This window comes from Bos grunniens, chromosome 22 (genome assembly GCF_055505025.1).
Source record: "Bos grunniens cultivar Pamir isolate PY7600 chromosome 22, Bosgru_T2T1.0, whole genome shotgun sequence".
NCBI lineage: Eukaryota > Metazoa > Chordata > Mammalia > Artiodactyla > Bovidae > Bos > Bos grunniens.
The window spans coordinates 44,171,229-44,189,971 of NC_141186.1; the positions used below are offsets into that span (position 1 = coordinate 44,171,229).

Genomic DNA, 18,743 nt, shown 5'->3' on the forward strand with positions numbered 1-18,743 from the left:
AGTTCAGTTCAGTTCAGTCGCTCAGTTGTGTCTGACTCTTTGTGACCCCACGAGCTGCAGCACGCCAGACCTCCCTGTCCAGAACCAACTCCCAGAGCCTACCCAAACTCATGTCCATTGAGTCAGTGATGCCATCTAACCATCTCATCCTCTGTTGTCCCTCTTCCTCCTGTCCTCAATCTTTCCCCCATCAGGGTCTTTTCAAATGAGTCAGCTCATTTGAGTTTTAAGCCATCTTTTCACTCTCCTCTTCCACTTTCATCAAGAGGCTCTTTAGTTCCTCTTCACTTTCTGCCATAAGGGTGGTGTCATCTGCATATCTGAGGTTATTGATATTTCTTCTGGCAGTCTTGATTCCAGCTTATGCTTCATCCAGTCCAGTACATTTCACATGATGTACTCTGCATATAAGTTAAATAAGCAGGGTGACAATATACAGCCTTGATGTACTCCTTTCCCTATTTGGAACCAGTCTGTTGTTCCATGTCCATTTCTAACTGTTACTTCCTGACCTGCGTACAGATTTCTCAAGAGGCAAGTCAGGCAGTCTGGTATTCCCATCTCTTTAGGAATTTTCTGCATTTTGTTGTGATCCACACAATCAAAGGCTTTGGCATAGTCAAAGAGATGTCTTTCTGGAACTCTCTTGCTTTTTTGATGATCCAACAGATGTTGGCATTTTGATGTCTGGTTCCTTTGTATTTTCTAAATCCAGCTTGAGCATCTGGAAGTTCTTAATTCACATACTGTTGAAGCCTGGCTTGGAGAATTTTGAGCATTACTTTGCTAGCGTGTGAGATGAGTGCAATTGTGCAGTAGTTTGAACATTGTTTGGCATTGCCTTTCTTTGGAATTGGAATGAAAACTGACCTCTTCCAATCCTATGGCCACTGTTGAGTTTTCCAAATTTGCTGACGTATTGAGTGCAGCACTTTAACAGTATCATCTTTCAGGACTTGAAATAGCTTACCTGGAATTCCATGACCTCCACTAGCTTTGTTTGTAGTGATGCTTTCTAAAGTTCACTTGAATTCAGACTCCAGGATGACTGGCTCTAGGCAAGTGATCACACCATTGTGGTCCTCTGGATCATGAAGTTCTTTTTTGTATAGTTCTTGCTACCTCTCCTTAGTATCTTCTGCTTCTGTTAGGTCCATCCGATTTCTGTCCTTTATTGTGCCCATCTTTGCATGAAATGTTCCTTTGGTATCTCTAATTTTCTTGAAGAGATCTCTAGTCTCTCCCATTCTGTTGTTTTCCTCTATTTTTTTGCACTGATCGCTGAAAAGTAATCATTTTTTTGCATTGATGACTAAAAAGTAATCATTTATTTGTGTTGATCACTGCAGTGGTAAATAGTACTTGGCTGAAAAATTAAGGGTTAAATAACAGAAGATTTAAATGAGAATACTAAGATCATACTTTATTTTGTAAAGGTGTCATTCATTTCCATTGTTGATAACTTTGTTTTAGTTATAGTCAAGATGGAGCTTCAAAACTTACTTTTAATTGTAGTTATACTGTAATTTGGGGGAAAGTTTGCTTGTAAGGAACACAAACCCACTCAAATTGGGGATATTTTATTTTCCCCAGTGTAGGAAGTACATGTAGGCCTCAGGAATGAAGGGAAAGTGTTAAATTTCTATGCTCTTTGTCTCTCCTTTTCTCTAAGGTTGTGTGGTCCTCATACATGCTTCATTCTGCTCCATCTGGAGACCAAGTTCTTTTCTGTAAAACTTCTGTACTGTTACTTTATACTTTTATCTTGCACATATAAACCAACTCTGATACCATTACCTTTTAGCTCTAAGGCTGAGCACCACCTGATTGCAGTTTTTGATGCTCCTGAAGATCTAATTCTCTGGAGGGAAAATGTATTAGCTAATATTGGGTCCGGTTCTGTCCCTACCACCTGATTGAATCAGCTTAAAACAGGATCATTCAGTATAAATGTGGCTACATAGGCAACTTATTCAGCAGAGTTTGTGGACAGCATGTCCAAAGAAGGGAGAGTGGGTTGGAAAAGTGCTCTATACGTTTTTCCTATAGAATATCACCCTAGCATACTGAGTTGTCATTGGAATGACTGTTGTCTTGAAGAAATTTTTTTTTTTCTTTTGGAGGTTGAATATCTATCTATCTATACCCCTATTAGAAAAAAGTTAAAATTATGAGAATCTCACTGAAAAAAAAAAGATGTTCTTAATGTAACAATAACAACGAATAAACAGCCAACAAATACTTCCAAATTCTTGATTTGCTAGACTTTGTGCTGGGTTCTGGTAACATGTTGGTGCCTTAAACCATACACATATACACACTTTCTCTCTCTCTCCTTCTCCCTCTGTCTCTGACCTATTAAAAGAGGGTGTTCAGTCACTAAGTCATGTTGGATTCTTTGCAACCACATAGACTGTAGCACATCATGCTTGCCTGTCCTTCCCTATCTCCCTGAGTTTGCTCAAACTCATGTCCATTGAGTTGGCGATGCCATTCAACCATCTCATCCTCTGTCACCCTCTTCTCCCGTCCTCAATCTTTCACAGCATCAGGGTCTTTTCTAATGAGTCAGCTCTTCACATCAGATGGCCTAAGCACTGGTGCTTCAGCTTCAGCATCAGTCCTTCCAATGATTCAGGGTTGATTTCCTTTAGGATTGACAGATTTGATCTTCTAGCTGTCCAAGGGACTCTCAAGAATCTTCTCCAGCACCATAGTTTGAAAGCATCAGTTCTTCCGCACTCAGCCTTCTTTACGGTCCACCTCTCTCACACTTATGTGATTACTAGAAAAATCATAGCTTTGACTATCCGGAACTTTGTTGGCAAAGTGATGTCTCTGCTTTTTAGTATGCTGTCTAGGTTTGAAAGAGGGTGAGTGACAATAGTAGATACATGTCAGATTAAGGCAAAGAATAAGCAGAGATTGACAGCTTTGTTGTCCTCAAATAAGAAAGAGATAATTGATGGGTAGTTACACCTTTGATCTGTAAAGATATTTTTCTTTCTTTTACCTTCCTTCTTTCCACTCTCTCTTCATTCTCTTCCCTGTCTCCCTAGTTCTTTACTTCCTTTCTTTCCCTTTCTTTCTTTATAGATGTTTGCATAATAAAGCCCTTTCATGTAATCCATGCCCGTATAATTTTGTCATTAACTTAGGGGATATTTTTAATATAAATTTCATTGTATGAAATATATATAATTAAAACACATCTCTTATTTCTTCATCTTGATTTTTCTCTTCTTCCAGATTGCAGAAAAAACAGAACTCAAAATAGCAGAGTCTCGAGAAGGTTATAGACCTATTGCTAAACATTCATCAGTGTTATTCTTTAGCATTGCAGACCTGGCTAACATCGATCCCATGTACCAGTACTCTCTCATCTGGTTTGTGAACCTTTATATCAACTCTATTCATGACAGGTAAACATTCTCTAGCATCATTCATTCTCCCTAGGTTGTATTTTCACCATCCTTTCTATTTAAAATATATAGCTTTTCTTATTATTTATATATAATACATATTCATTATTGATGATTACAAAATATGGGAAAGTGAAGGAATGAAGGAAGAAGTGAAGGAATGAAGGAAGAAGTGAAGGAAGGAAGGATGGGAAAGAAGGGAGGAAGAAAGGAAGGAAGGGAGGGAGCAAGTAGGAAAGGAAGAAGGAGAAAGCAAGCAAGCAGACCTCTCTTCTATTCTAAGTTTTATTTCACTCCTACTCAAGATTTAAGCATAGAGGGATTAGCTTTAGTCCTTTCCCCACCTTTCTTTTAAATATTTTGCTAAGGCAATAACCTATCTTTGCTAGCAACTCCAGTTTATCTTCCTCCAGCCTTGAGGTCCCTAAGTTTCAGCTCCACATTTCTAATCATTTGCTAGATGTTTTCACTTTAATCAATTAATGAATGTACACAGATCTTGGAATTAGACTGGAGTAAGGGATTAAATTTCAGTTCTTCCAAGGGAGTAAATTTCAGTTTAACTGAAGTTTAATTTCAATTAAATAGCTACATGAATATAGGCAAGACAGTTAACTTTTCTGTAATTGCCTCAATTTTCCTTATCTGTAAAATAGGGATAATAATAGTACCTACCTTTAAGAGTTCTTTTGAGAATTAAAAGATAATATTTGTAAAGTATTTTTAACAATGTCTGGTATTAAGTAACTTGTTAAGTAGGAAAAAAATATGATTTGAGCCTAGCATATGTGTTCTACATGGGCTCTTGGTGGAACAGTCTTTCCTGAGTGATTGAAATCCCTAAGCTTTCCCAGCTGGGATTTGGAATTTGAATTAACTCACCGTACATGATGGAGGATATTCAAGCTGAAGAATTGACATGAATGTCAATAGCAAGTCGACGAGGATGTGAATGGAACCCTCGTAATATAGTGCATCCACTTTGGAAACACTTTTAGAAGTGTATATATCTGAATTACTGTGCTGTACTTCAACTATACTTCAGTTAGGAAAACAATAATGCTGTAGTAAACATAGGGGTACACATATCTTTTGAGTTTGTGTTTTTTGGAGTTTTTTAGGGGTAAATACTCAGAAGTGGAATTGCTGGATTGTATGGTAGTTTTATTTTTAATTTTTTTGAGAAACCTCTGTGCTGTTTTTCATAATGGCTGTATCAATTTACATTTCCACCAATAGTGCATGCGGGTTCCCTTCCAACGATAACTTCTTCTATAACTATAGTACAGTATCACAACCAGAAAATTTATATTGGTACAATCCAGAGAGCTTATTCAGATTTCACCATTTTTTAATATGCACTCATGTGTATGTGTGTGTATGTGTGTGTGTGTAGTTTCATGTTTTTAACAGTGGTTATTTTGATAAAATAAAATGTGTATGTTAATTCATGTGTAACTTATTTTTTCTTAGATTTACTTGACTCAATATATTTTCTTTTTTTTAACCTTTCAGTAACAAATCCAAAATTTTGGAAAAGCGCCTAAGATATTTAAATGACCACTTTACATACAACTTATATTGTAATATATGCCGGTCACTGTTCGAGAAGGACAAGCTATTGTTTTCCTTTTTATTGTGTGCCAACCTCCTTTTGTAAGTTACTTGCTTTTTCTTTATTTTGAAAACCTACCCTGAAAACCTAATCAGTGGCTTCTCACAGAAGGATATCATGTTTTTTTACTCTGTTTTTCAGTCGTGAATTTATGTTCGACTTTTAAAATTTGGGTTATACAAAAGAACTCAAAAAATGTTCAACAGTCTAGTAAATTCCTACAAAGCAAAAAATCTGTGAACTACCATTCATATAAGGAAATAGTTTTTTTTTCAGGGAATTCCCTGGCATTCCAGTGGTTAGGACTTGGCACTTTCACTGCTGGGCCTGGTCAGAGAACTAAGATACCACCGTGCGGTGTGTGGCATGGCCAAAAGAAAAAAAAATAGGGTTTTTAGATTGGCTTCTTTCACTTAATATGCATTTAAGCTTCTCTGTGTATTTTCATGGCTTGATGATTCATTTCTTTTTAGCACTGAGTAACATTTCATTGTCTGCATATACTACAGTTTATCTGTTCACCTACTGAAGGACATCTTGGTTGCTTACAAGTTTTGAAAAGTATGAATAAAACTGCTGAAACCATTTGTGTGCAGGTTTTTGGATATATGTATGTTTTAGCTTATTTAGTTAAATACTAAGTGTGATTGCTGGATCATGAATAAGTGTATTAAGTTTTTTTAAATTTATTTTTTAATTGAAGGGTAATTATTTTACAGAATTTTGTTCTTTTCTCTCAAACATCAGTATGAATCAGCCATAGGTATACATATGTCCCCCCCTTCTTGAATCTCCCTCCCATTTCTCTCCCCATCCCAGCCCTCTAGGTTGATATAGAGCCCCTGTTTGAGTTCCATGAGTGTGGAGACAGTAACATGGAAACTTACATTACCATGTGTAAAATAGATAGCAGATGGGAATTTGCTATATTTAGTTTTGTAAGAGACTGTCTTCCAAGATATTCCATGTGGCACCTCAGCTTTTTAGGAATCTTGGCTTGTGGTCCTTGGGATCCTGAATGTTGATACTGACCCACATTCCGGAAGAAGCAGGAACTCAGAAGCCAGCACATATTGAGCAGAATAAAGTGCTGGAGGAGTAATTTACTTTCTTACTTATGGGACCATTAAATTATTAAAAGATTTTCCTTCTTGATTCATATTTTCTCTGTGAAAATTACTTTGAAAATGGGTCCTAAGTGGAAGTTTAAACCCGTTTTACATAACAGGTCCCAGAAGAGACCCAACAAGCATATAGTGCACATCTTATAATCCATTGCGTTCTATCAGCAGTGAATGAGATTTCCTGTTACTTCACAACCTTGCTAGCATTTGGTCTTGTCAGTGTTCTGGATTTCACCAAATAGATATGGAGTGTTGTCTTGTTTTAATTTTCAATTCAATGATAATGATATATCATTATCATTTTCACTAATGATATATGATAATGAAGTTTGCTTATTTGTTATCTTTTTGGTGAGGTATCTGTAAGGGCTTTTGTCCATTTATTAATTGGTTTGATTGTTCATTTTTTATTGTTGAGTTGGATGACAGTCCTTTATCAGATACATCTTTGGGAAATATTTTCTCCCAGTGTGTGGCTTGCTTTCTCATGCTTTTGACAGTGTCTTTCACAGAGCAGATGTTGTAAAGTTTAATGCAGTCCATCTTATCAATTCTTTCTGTCATGGATCATGCCTTTTGTATTGTATCTAGAAAGTTATTGCCATACCTAAAGCCTCCTAGATTTTTTCCTATGTTCTAGGAATTTCATAGGTTTGCATTTTACATTTAGGTCTATGATCCATTTCAAATAAATTTTTTGAAGGGTATGTATATATCTGTATCTAAATATCTGTTTATATAATTTGTATATGGTTTTCTACACAAAGGGAATACACTGTTAATGTTCTTTTGCACCTTTTTCTATTAATGTAGATGGAAGTTACTCAATAGAGATACCCTTTTGTTCTTTCAGCTTTATTAGATATAATTGACATATCATGCAGTCTCCCCATTGTAAGAATACAGGTAGATGATTTTTTTGTACACTTATACAGTTGTGCAGCCATCACCAAAATCCAGTTTTAGGATACTTCTATCATCCCCAGAAGTTTCCTTGTGGCAATTTAGTCAATTGTTGCTCCTACTACCAGCCCCAGTAACACTCATCTGCTTTCTGTCTCCATAGTTATTCCTATTCCAGAAATTTTATGAATGAGATATTAGATGGCCCAGAATATGATTTATCTTTGTCAATGTTCTATGTGCTCTTGAAAAGACTGTGTAATTTTGCTGTTCTTGGGTGGAATGTTCTAAAACAGTCAAGAAGGTTAAGATGGTCCATATATCTTCTATATTCTTGTTGCTTTTCTATTTGTTCAATTATTGAGAGAGATCTGGAATCTCTGCAGAGATTTCTCCTGCAGTTCCATCAATACTACTTTGTGTTTTGACATTTTGTTATTAGATGTGTAAATGATTAGGACTGTTATATTGATCTGATAAATCTATTTGACCTTTTAAAATCCCTGGTAATACCATTGCTCTGAAATCTACTTTCTATGATATTATTGTAGCCCCTCCGGCTTTCTTTTGAGTACTGTTAGCATCGTATATATTTTTCCATACTTTTAACCTATTTGTTTTATATTTAAACTAGATTTGTAGATAGCATGTAGTAGGGGCTTACTTATCCAATCTGATAATCACTGCCTTTAATAAAATCATTTAGACTATATATATTTAATGAGATAATAGAGTTATATTTAAATCTACTGTCTTATGATTTTATTTTCTGTTTTGCCAATCTGTTCTTTATTGCATTTCCTCATTTTCTGTTTTTCTTTGACTATTTTTGTGATTCCAGTTTATCTCCTTTGTTCATTTATTAGCTATAATTTTATGTTTTATTATTTTAGTGATTTGTTAGGGTTATAGTATATCTTTTGATTTGCATATATATATGACAGGTATAAGGTAAAAGGTATAAGGGTAGAGAGAAAAGTATATATATATGTATATATATTTTTGTGTGTATGTATATATATATATTATATATATATATAAGACCTTAAAACAATATACTCTCATCTCTCCCTTGTAGCTTTTGTTTTATTGTTTTATATTTCACTTGTACATATGTTATAAAGCCTGCAGCACATTGCTCTTTTGCTCTAAATAGTCAATTATTTTTTAAAGAGACAAATTATAGGACAATACTTTTTATGTTTATCTTCTAGTTAACCATTCCTGATGCTCTTTATTCTTTTTTGTTGATTCAAATTTGCATCTCCTTGAAGCTTCCTTTAACATTTCTTATAGTATAAGTCTTCTGGTAATGGATCAGATCAGATCAGTCGCTCAGTCGTGTCCGATTCTTTGCGACCCCATGAATCGCAGCACACCAGGCCTCCCTGTCCATCACAAACTCCCAGAGTTCACTGAGACTCACGTCCATCGAGTCAGTGATGCCATCCAGCCATCTCATCCTCTGTCGTCCCCTTCTCCTCTTGCCCCCAATCTCTCCCAGCATCAGAGTCTTTTCCAGTGAGTCAACTCTTCGCATGAGGTAGCCAAAGTACTGGAGTTTCAGCTTTAGCATCATTCCTTCCAAAGAAATCCCAGGGCTGATCTCCTTCAGAATGGACCGGTTGGATCTCCTTGCAGTCCAAGGGACTCTCAAGAGTCTTCTCCAACACCACACTTCAAAAGCATCAGTTCTTCGGCACTCAGCCTTCTTCACAGTCCAACTCTCACATCCATACATGACCACAGGAAAAACCATAGCCTTGACTAGATGAACCTTTGTTGGCAAAGTAATGTCTCTGCTTTTGAATATGCAATCTAGGTTGGTCATAACTTTCCTTCCAAGGAGTAAGCATCTTTTAATTTCACGGCTGCAGTCACCATCTGGTAATGGATACTTTCAGGTTTTATAAACCTGAGAAAAATTCAGTGAATTTTTCTTTCAGATTTTAATATTTTTTTTTTCTTTAATAGAAAATTATTTAATTAGTATACATGTGTTCCCCATCCTGAACCCTCCTTCCTCCTCCCTCCCCACACCATCCCTCTGGGTCGTCCCAGTGCACCAGCCCCAAGCATCCAGCATCGTGCATTGAACCTGGACTGGCATCTCGTTTCATACATGACGTTTCACATGTTTCAATGCCATTCTCCCAAATCTTCCCACCCTCTCCCTCTCCCACAGAGTCCATAAGACTGTTCTATACATCAGTGTCTCTTTTGCTGTCTCGTATACAGGGTTATCGTGATTTTAATATTTTATCTCTGGAAGTTTCATTGATTATTTTCTTTATATTGCCCAATTCTGTCTTCATTATGTTCATGTTTCACTTTCACTCCTTCAGCGTATTTATAATAGCTCTTTTAACATTCTCGTTGGCTTGTTATATCATCTCTACCACTTCTATGTCTGTATCTACATACTGATTTTTCTCCTGGTTATGGATGCTGTGAAGTTTACTTTGGTAAATGCTGGGTTTTATTATTATTATTTTATTATTAATATTTCTTTAAGAGCTCTAGATTTTATTCTGCTCTAGACTTTACTTTGCATGTGTTTAAATTATACTGAATCATTTGACCTTTTCAGGCCCTTTTCTTTTTACACTTTCTTACAGCAGTTTTAGAATAGACTTTATTCTACAGCTAGGTTAGCTCTACTAAAGTATAATCCCTCCAGTGTCACCACTGAACTGTCCTGGTGTTCAATCAAGATTCAAGTCTAGTTGGCAATAACTCATATCTTAAGTCCTGTGTGAGTTTCGATAGCTACTTAGTTTACAGCTCCCCAGATATTCTTTGCCTGGGTTCATAGAGTTTTACCATCCACATACATAACTTGGAATTTAATAAAAGAATCAAGAGGATATGTATGCAGATTTCTGGAGCTCCTTTTCCATGAATCTCCCTCCCTCTGGTACTGCTGCTGCTACGCTAAGTCACTTCAGTCGTGTCCGACTCTGTGCGACCCCATAGATGGCAGCTCACCAGGCTCCCCCGTCCCTGGGATTCTCCAGGCAAGAACACTGGAGTGCGTTGCCATTTCCTTCTCTAATGCATGAAAGTGAAAAATGAAAGTGAAGTCGCTCAGTCGTGTCCGACTCTTAGTGACCCCATGGACTGCAGCCTACCAGGCTCCTCTGCCCATGGGACTTTTCAGGCAAGGGTACTGAAGTGGGGTGCCATTGCCTTCTCCCACCTCTAGTACTCTGCCCACAAATTCCAGTCACCTCAGCCTTCCTTAACTCTGACCTCTTTCTCTTCAACTCCACAATACTCCTAGTTTCTGATTTTGATTTCCCCCTCCCCTGTTTTATAGTCTGAAAGGTGCCTCCAGGCAGATAGCTGAGGCAATCATAGGGATCACCTTGTCTTCCTTTTTTTTCAGGTACCACAGTCCTTCATTGGCTATTACAATTTCTAAAAATAATTGTTTCTTTGATTTTTTTTTCTGTTTTTTCTAGTTGTTAATAGCAGTAATATAAGTCCATTCTGATTGTTTTATCCATGCTATAGAAGCAGAAATTGACTTCATTTAATGTTAAAACAATTTACAACAGTCCTTATTTTGGGAACACAGGGCAAAGAAAGAGATTGAATACCAAGAACTGATGTTTCTTTTAACTGGAGGAGTAAGTCTTAAGAGTGCTGAGAAAAATCCTGATCCAACTTGGCTGCAGGATAAAAGCTGGGAGGAAATTTGTCGTGCAAGCGAATTTCCTGCCTTCAGAGGACTCAGGTACTTGTTTAAACATGATGACTTAGCACTGAATGGTGATGGGTAAATCTGTAATCTAGTGATCTTTAAAAAACAGTTATAAAACTGTCTTGATTCATCTCCTCATTCAATGATCTCTTTCAGTTTTTCTCAGTGAAAGGATAATTGTTAAGCTTTTCTTTCCATTAGGGATCATTTTTATGACAATGTATCTGAATGGCGGGAGATCTATGCCAGTAAGGAGCCACACAATGCTAAATTTCCAGCACCAATGGATACAAGGCTAAATGAACTACAGAAAATAATCATTCTTCGGTGCTTAAGACCTGATAAGGTAAAAAACAGATGGGTTCTATTTGGAACCCAGATAATCTGCCATTTATAAAACACTAGGTTTAAAGTTACTATTATTTGGTACTTTAACCTTCATTTCAGATGCTCAGATGGGTTCACTGAGGTCCTTGGATCTGTAAATTTATAGTTTTCTTCAACTCGAGAAAAACTTTGGCTATTATTTCTTCAAATATTTTATGCCCATGATTTCAATTAAATATACATTACACTGCTTGATGAGGAGGGCATGGCAACCCACTCCACTATTCTTGACTGGAGAATCCCCATGGACAGAGGAGCCTGGGGGCCTACAGTCCATAGGGTCATACAGAGGCTGACATGAGAAGTAACTTAGCATGCATACTACTTGATATTATACCACAGTTGTCTGATATTCTGTTAATTACTTTAAAATTTTTTGTATCACTTTGCCTCAGTTGGACAGTTTCTATTGTTGTCTTTAAATGTGGTGATTTCTTCTTTTGTAGTGTCGAATCTGCTATTGTTGTTCATTCGCTAAGTCGTGTCCGACCCTTCGAGACCCTGTGAACTGCAGCACACCAGGCTTCCCTGTCCTTCACTGTCTCCCTGAGTTTGCTCAAACTCATGTCCATTGAGTCAGTGATGCCATCCAACCATCTCATCCTTTGTCTGCCGCAAAGTAGACAGGCTCTAAATGGCTAAAAATCTGCTTATTTAGGCTATGTTTAAAACAGTTGAATATGTAATATTTTGAATTTAGTGCCAATGGACTTTTGAGCTAACAGGTTTTAGCCTACTGTGAAAAATAAACAATCTAGGGATGAGTACACAGAGGCTATTGATGTCCCATTTATTTAACCATCTGATAAGGATGGCTCAGATGGTAAAGAATCTTTCCTGCAGTGTGGGAGTGCTAGGTTAGGAAGATCCCCTGGAGTTAGGAAGATCCCTTGGAGAAGGGAATGGCTACCCACTCTAGTATTCTTGCCTGAAGAATCCCATGGACAGAGGAGCCTGACAGGTTAACAATCTGTGGGGTTGCAAAGAGTCAGACACAACTCAGCAACTAATTATAATCTGTATTTTTCTTATTTTTAAGTATTAGGGTATAGACTAAGCTTCTGTAACAAAGAGACCTAAAATACAGTAGCTTAAATGAAATAGAAGTTAATCTCCATCTTTCCTAAGAGCCCTGAGCAAATGCTTGAAAGCTGGCAGGGTACAGAGATTCTTAAGATCATCCAGGGACTCAAGTTTCTTTTCTCATGCTAGAGAAGTCTCCTGAAGTTTGGTCCTTGTCAGTGAGATTGAAGCTAGCTCATAAACACCACTTCTGTTGAACAGGAGAAGAGAGTGTTGAAAGCAAACAGTTTCCTTATAAAAATAGAATCTGGAAGCTCCATATATAATTTCTATTTGTATTTCTCTGACCAAAACTTGGCCACATCTTGCTGCATGAAAGGCTGGGAAAACTTGGGGTTCTGTTACCAATAGGAGACACAGAATGGGACAGTTTGCAGTCTCTGCTATACTGAATGAGACTGAACATCCTTTCACATGTTTAAGATCCATTTCTATTTCATTTTCTATAAACTGTTTATCTTCTTTGCCCATTTTCTCTTGGATTGTTAGTCTTGTCCATTACTTTATAGGTACTTTTTGTATATTAGGAAAACTAGTACTTTGCCTATCATATACTGCATGTTTTTCTTGTCCATTAGACTCAGAGTTTGCTCTTTGTCAGTTTTCAGGAAAAAAGTTGTTTTGTGAAGTAAAAATTACTCTAAAGATTGTATTTTTTCTCTCTTCAACAGATAACTCCAGCTATAACTAATTATGTAACTGACAAACTAGGGAAAAAGTTTGTAGAGCCTCCACCATTTGATTTGACAAAGAGTTATTTGGATTCAAATTGCACCATTCCCTTAATTTTTGTGTTGTCTCCAGGAGCAGATCCCATGGCCAGTAAGCATATACCATCAACTTTTGTTGTTGTTTAGTCACTAAGTTGTGTTCGAACCTTTTGTGACCCAATGTACTGTAGCCTGCCAGGCTCCTCTGTCCATGGAATTTTTCCAGGAAAGAATACTGGAGTGGATTGCAAGTTCCTTCTCCAGGGGATCTTCTGACCCAGGGATCAAACCTTTGTCTCCTGTGTTGGCAGGCGGACTCTTTGTACCTGAGCCACCAGGGAAGCCTACTGCCAACTTTAAGAAATTATAAATAAATTGTCTTGTTCAGTATCTATTTCCTGGATGATTATAAATCACTTAGTAAATTTGGTATTTATAAGGAAAAGTAATAACTAGAATTTTTCACAGTTAAATGCTTGTTATATACTGAAACATAAAGCATATTTTATAATTTTAGAATAAGCAGTGAAACCATTTATTTTTATGCCCTCTTAGGCCTCCTAAAATTTGCAAATGATAAAGCTATGTCTGGAAATAAATTTCAAGCTATTTCACTGGGACAGGGACAAGGACCCATTGCAACAAAAATGATTAAAGCAGCAATAGAGGAAGGAACTTGGGTTTGCCTACAGAATTGTCACCTCGCTGTCTCCTGGATGCCCATGTTAGAAAAAATATGTGAAGATTTTTCTCCTGAAGCCTGTAACTCATCCTTTAGGCTTTGGCTCACAAGTTACCCATCTCCAAAAGTATGTTTATTTCTTATGGATTTTAGTACATTTATTTGGTTAACTATTACACTGTATATCTTAAATGCTTAACATTACGAGGTTTTAAAAAATATTTCTGGAGTCCTCTCTTATACCTACTTTTAATCCACTACTGTATGCATTTTTAAGACTTGAGTGGTTATCTAGAGTAATGCTCTTTGTTTGTTCTGTCTCAGTTCCCAGTAACAATTCTACAGAATGGAGTCAAAATGACTAATGAACCTCCTACTGGTCTTCGGCTAAATCTTCTCCAGTCTTACCTCACTGATCCAGTTTCTGATCCTGAGTTTTTCAGTGGATGTGAAGGAAAGGAACTGGTAATATTCAGCCTCTGGAACTTTTAAAATGTGTTTTACAGTGAAAAATATGAGAACATAAATATTTTATTTAATACTAAACTTTACGCATTTCCTAAGAAGACAGAAATTGTACCTATCTTGCTCATCATTTTATTCCCAATAGTTTGTGTTCTGCTTCACGTGTAGTAGATATTCAAATAAATATTTATTGAGTGAATAATCTGTGGAAAATTCTGAAGGAGATGGGAATACCAGACCAGCTGACCTGCCTCTTGAGAAACCTGTATGCAGGTCAGGAAGCAGCAGTTAGAACTGGACATGGAACAACAGTCTGGAACAACAACTGGTACCAAATAGGAAAAGGAGTACGTCGAGGCTGTATACTGTCACCCTGCTTATTTAACTGATATGCAGAGAGTACATCATGAGAAACGCTGGGCCGGAGGAAGCACAAGCTGGAATCAAGATTGCTGGGAGAAATATCAATAACCTCAGATATGCAGATGACACCACCCTTATGGCAGAAAGTGAAGAAGAACTAAAGAGCCTCTTGATGAAAGTGAAAGAGAAGAGGGAAAAAGTTGGCTTAAAGCTCAACATTCAGAAAACTAAGATCATGGCATCCAGTCCCATGGATGGATGGCAAATAGATGGGGAAACAGTGGAAAGAGTGTCAGACTTTATTTTTTTGGGCAAAATCACTGCAGATGGTGACCGCAGCCATGAAATTAAAAGATGATTACTCCTTGGAAGGAAAGTTATGACCAACCTAGACAGCATATTAAAAAGCAGAGACATTACTTTGTCAACAAAGGTTCATCTAGTCAAGGCTATAGTTTTTCCAGTAGTCATGTATGGATGTGAGAGTTGGACTGTAAAGAAAGCTGAGTGCCAAAGAATTGATACTTTTGAGCTGTGGTGTTGGAGAAGACTCTTGAGAGTCCCTTGGACTGCAAGGAGATTCAACCAGTCCATCCTAAAGGAGTTCAGTCCTGGGTGTTCATTGGAAGGACTGATGTTGAAGCTGAAACTCCAATACTTTGGCCACCTGATGTGAAGAGCTGACTCATTGGAAAAGACACTGATGCTGGGAAAGATTGAGAGCAGGAAGAGAAGGGGACGACAGAGGATGAGATGGTTGGATGGCATCACTGACTCAATGGACATGGGTTTGGGTAGACTCTGGCAGGTGGTGATGGACAGGGAGGCCTGGTGTGCTACAGTTCATGGGGTCGCAAAGAGTCGGACACGACTGAGTGAACTGAACTGAGTGAATGAATATATCTTAGTTTGTACAAAAGTCCAACAGTGCCTTTAGCAGTCTATTTTCACATTATTTTTTATTGTTTCAACAATATGTGTGTTAGGTACTAAATATAAGGCAGTGAGAATAAAATAGACACCACCACCACCAAAAAAAATCTGTCTTCATGGAAATTCTAATAATAATGTTTTGACATATTAATAACACTCTTCAGTGTTGTTGTTCGGTCACTAAGTCATGTCTGACTGTTTGCGACCCCATAAACTGCAGCATGCCAAACTTCCCTGTCCTTCACTATCTCTCTAAGTTTGCTCAAACTCATGACCATTGAGACAGTGATGCCATCCAACGACTCATTCTCTCTCACCTCCTTATTCTCCTGCCCTCAATCTTTCTCAGCATCAAGGTCTTCTCCAACAAGTCGGTTCTTTGCATCAGGTGGCCAAAGAATTGGAGCTTCAGCTACAGTACCAGTCCTTCCAATGAATATTCAGGGTTGATTTCCTTTAGGATTGACTGGTTTGATCTCCTAGCTGTCCAAGGGACTCTCAAGAGTCTTCTCCAACACCACAGCTCAAAAGCATCAATTCTTCAGTGCTGAGCTTTCTTTATAGTCCAGCTCTCACATCCATACATGACTACTGGAAAAACCATAGCTTTAACTAGACAGACTTTGTTGGCAAAGTAATGTCTCTGCTTTTTAATGTGCTGTCTATATTGATAATAACTTTTCTTCTAAAGAGCTAGCGTCTTTTAATTTCATGGCTGCAGTCACCATTTGCAGTGATTTGGGAGCCCAAAATAATAAAGTCTGTCACTGTTTCCATTGTTTCCCCATCTATCTGCCATGAAGTGATGGGACCAAATGCCATGATCTTCGTTTTTTGAATGTTGAGTTTCAAGCCAGCTTTTTCACTTTCCTCTTTCACTTTTATCAAGAGGCTCTTCAGTTTCTCTTTGCTTTTTACCATAAATAAGGGTGGTGTCATCTGCATATCTGAGGTTATTGATATTTCTCCCAGCAATCTTGATTCTAGCTTGTGCTTCATCCAGCCTGGCATTTCTCATAATGTACTCTGCAAGTAAGTTAAATAAGCAGGGTGACAATATATAGCCTTGATGTACTACTCCTTTCCCAATTTGGAACCAGTCTGTTGTTCCATGTCCAGTTCTAACTGTTGCTTCTTGACCTGCATACAGATTTCTCAGGAGGCATGTAAGGTGGTCTGGTGTTCCCATCTCTTTACGAATTTTCCACATTTTTTTGTGATCCACACAATCACAGGCTTTGGTGTAGTCAATAAAGCAGAAGTAGATGTTTTTCTGGAACTATCTTGCTCAGCCTTCTTTTATTTATCTTCTTCAGTGTGTCTGTTTGTAAAACAGTTTTGCACATGGTATTGAGGACAGTAGCAGTTCCAATAAATAGCACTCCTCTTCTCTACCCAAATTCTTACCAGTTAAGAAACAGGAAAAAAGTATAAATATATGGGAACCAAATTATAACCTTAATTACTGATATAGACTAGGTTGGAAGATTTGGATTATATCTGTGAACAAATGAACTTAATGTTACAGAACCCAGAATGAAGCAGATTTATCTACCCAGAGGAACAGAGGAAAACTTCCTTCCCAGCAGGAAGCTCACATCTAAGAAAGAAAAGGGAAAAGCTGAGCAAATCTTATTTGCTTAACTTTTCCCAAATTTACCCATTAGATAGGTACTCCTCTCTCTACCATTGAATTTAAGAACATAGAAAATCCAGGAGTGTTACATTAATTGATATTTCCCTACATGGAAGGAAGCATCAGTACTAAGAGAAAACCATCCTCTCCCTTTACACACATGCATACTATGGTATTTATCATATTTGCCTATTTGAACCGGAAAAAGAATGATATTGCAGATAAAGGGTCAAATTCTTTGGAAGCCAGCTTGTTTCTTTCTGCTTGATGATGCTCTGTGTGACCCCAGTCCTGAGCAATAATTTTGTTTGTAGCTCTGGGACAAAGGGAAGATATTTGTGATTTTAGCTGGAAAGAGGACTTAGTAGAGTGGAGAAGGTGGTATGGTGATCCTCCTACCCATCTTATGATTACTTCTTTATGTCTTCGGTTGTGGAAAATCTTTTCTGCTATTCCTCAGGTTGTTCTCATAGATAGCTGCTCTATAAGCAGTGGTAACTTTGGTGCGTCAAGGAAGGAGATGAGTTCAGGATCTTCGTATTCTGCCATCTTGGCATGTCTCTCCAGCACTATTGCATTTTAATAATGTATAATGTTATTGCAGTTTGTCTAGCTTTGGAGGGTTTTGTTAAGTCATAAGATTTTTGTTTGTTTGTTTTAATATAAAGTGCCCACTGTTAACACTCTGGCTTCTTCCCCTCAGACTGTTCCCTGAAGGCACAATTACTCATTCTTTTCAGTGCCACAGTCCTGATCAGATTCTGTGTGATCCTTGCCCACCTGGCTAGTTTTCCTGCCAGATTACAAGCCCCTGGTAATTTGAGGCCTTGTTCATTCTTTTCTCTGTCCCCTCTGGTGAATGGCTCCAAGCAGACGCTCTGTTGCCTTTGGTGGCCTTGAACCCAGCCAGCTGTGGTGAGATCCATAGTAGGTTCTTAAAACGTGGAGTCTGTTTAAGCAGGGTTTGTATCTGTGGCTGATGGAGGGGGTGCTGAGGCAGTGTGGGAGCCGTTTGCTGTGTGGACACAGCAGTGAGGTCTGCTTAGGCCTCTATCCACAGCCTTCCAAACTGTCAGTGTACAAATGCAGACTAAGGGCAATGCATAAGTGTTTGTACAAGATGTAGAAGTTGTGAGATTAATATTTTTTATAGTGAGCATTGTTTTAGATAGTCTTTCTAAATAAAAGTTTGTAGAGATATATGATCATAGAATCTCACAATGAAAGGTCATCAGTCCCCCTCATTTTAATAACGGAAATCTGATCAGAATTTTCTCTTGTTGCATATTTTTGTCTTAAAGGCTTGGGAGAAGTTGCTGTTTGGAGTTTGCTTTTTTCATGCCCTTGTGCAGGAGCGAAAGAAATTTGGTCCTCTTGGGTGGAATATTCCATATGGATTTAATGAATCCGACTTACGCATCAGTATTCGACAACTACAGGTAAAATTAGAAAGACTAATGTTGATGGGGGATTACTGTGTTCCAGGCCCTAGGCAATTCCCTTTGCTTAGAATAACATTCATTTCTCCCAACAACACGAATAGTTGGCTGGATGGCAGTAATAATTATAATTTTGGCTTACAAAGGATATTTTTCCATCTGAGTTTTTCTGCTGCAAATAATGGGAACCTTGATTCAAACTGGCTTAATCCATAATGAAACTTTTTATCTCACGTGAAAAAGAGTTGCGGAGGAAAGACAGACTCTGGAGGGGG

General features: G+C 37.7%; 1 protein-coding gene across 26 annotated transcripts in view; it reads left to right on the forward strand.

Moving 5' to 3' along the window:
• DNAH12 (dynein axonemal heavy chain 12) overlaps positions 1-18,743 on the forward strand; it is a 191,553-nt gene that overhangs the window by 156,116 nt on the left and 16,694 nt on the right. For 24 of the 26 annotated variants that reach the window (XR_015151493.1, XR_015151494.1, XM_086367336.1 and 21 more), the window contains 8 exons: positions 3,250-3,422; positions 4,938-5,078; positions 10,645-10,803; positions 10,972-11,116; positions 12,912-13,062; positions 13,506-13,759; positions 13,957-14,097; positions 18,331-18,468. Coding sequence is in view for 22 of the 26 variants with exons in the window: in XM_086367336.1 (XP_086223462.1) it covers positions 3,250-3,422; positions 4,938-5,078; positions 10,645-10,803; positions 10,972-11,116; positions 12,912-13,062; positions 13,506-13,759; positions 13,957-14,097; positions 18,331-18,468 (1,302 nt within the window). In the remaining 4 variants the exon portion in view is untranslated. Of the gene's footprint in view, positions 1-3,249; positions 3,423-4,937; positions 5,079-10,644; positions 10,804-10,971; positions 11,117-12,911; positions 13,063-13,505; positions 13,760-13,956; positions 14,098-18,330; positions 18,469-18,743 lie in introns of those variants that run through there. The other 2 variants (XR_015151495.1, XR_015151496.1) reach the window with 2 other exon arrangements.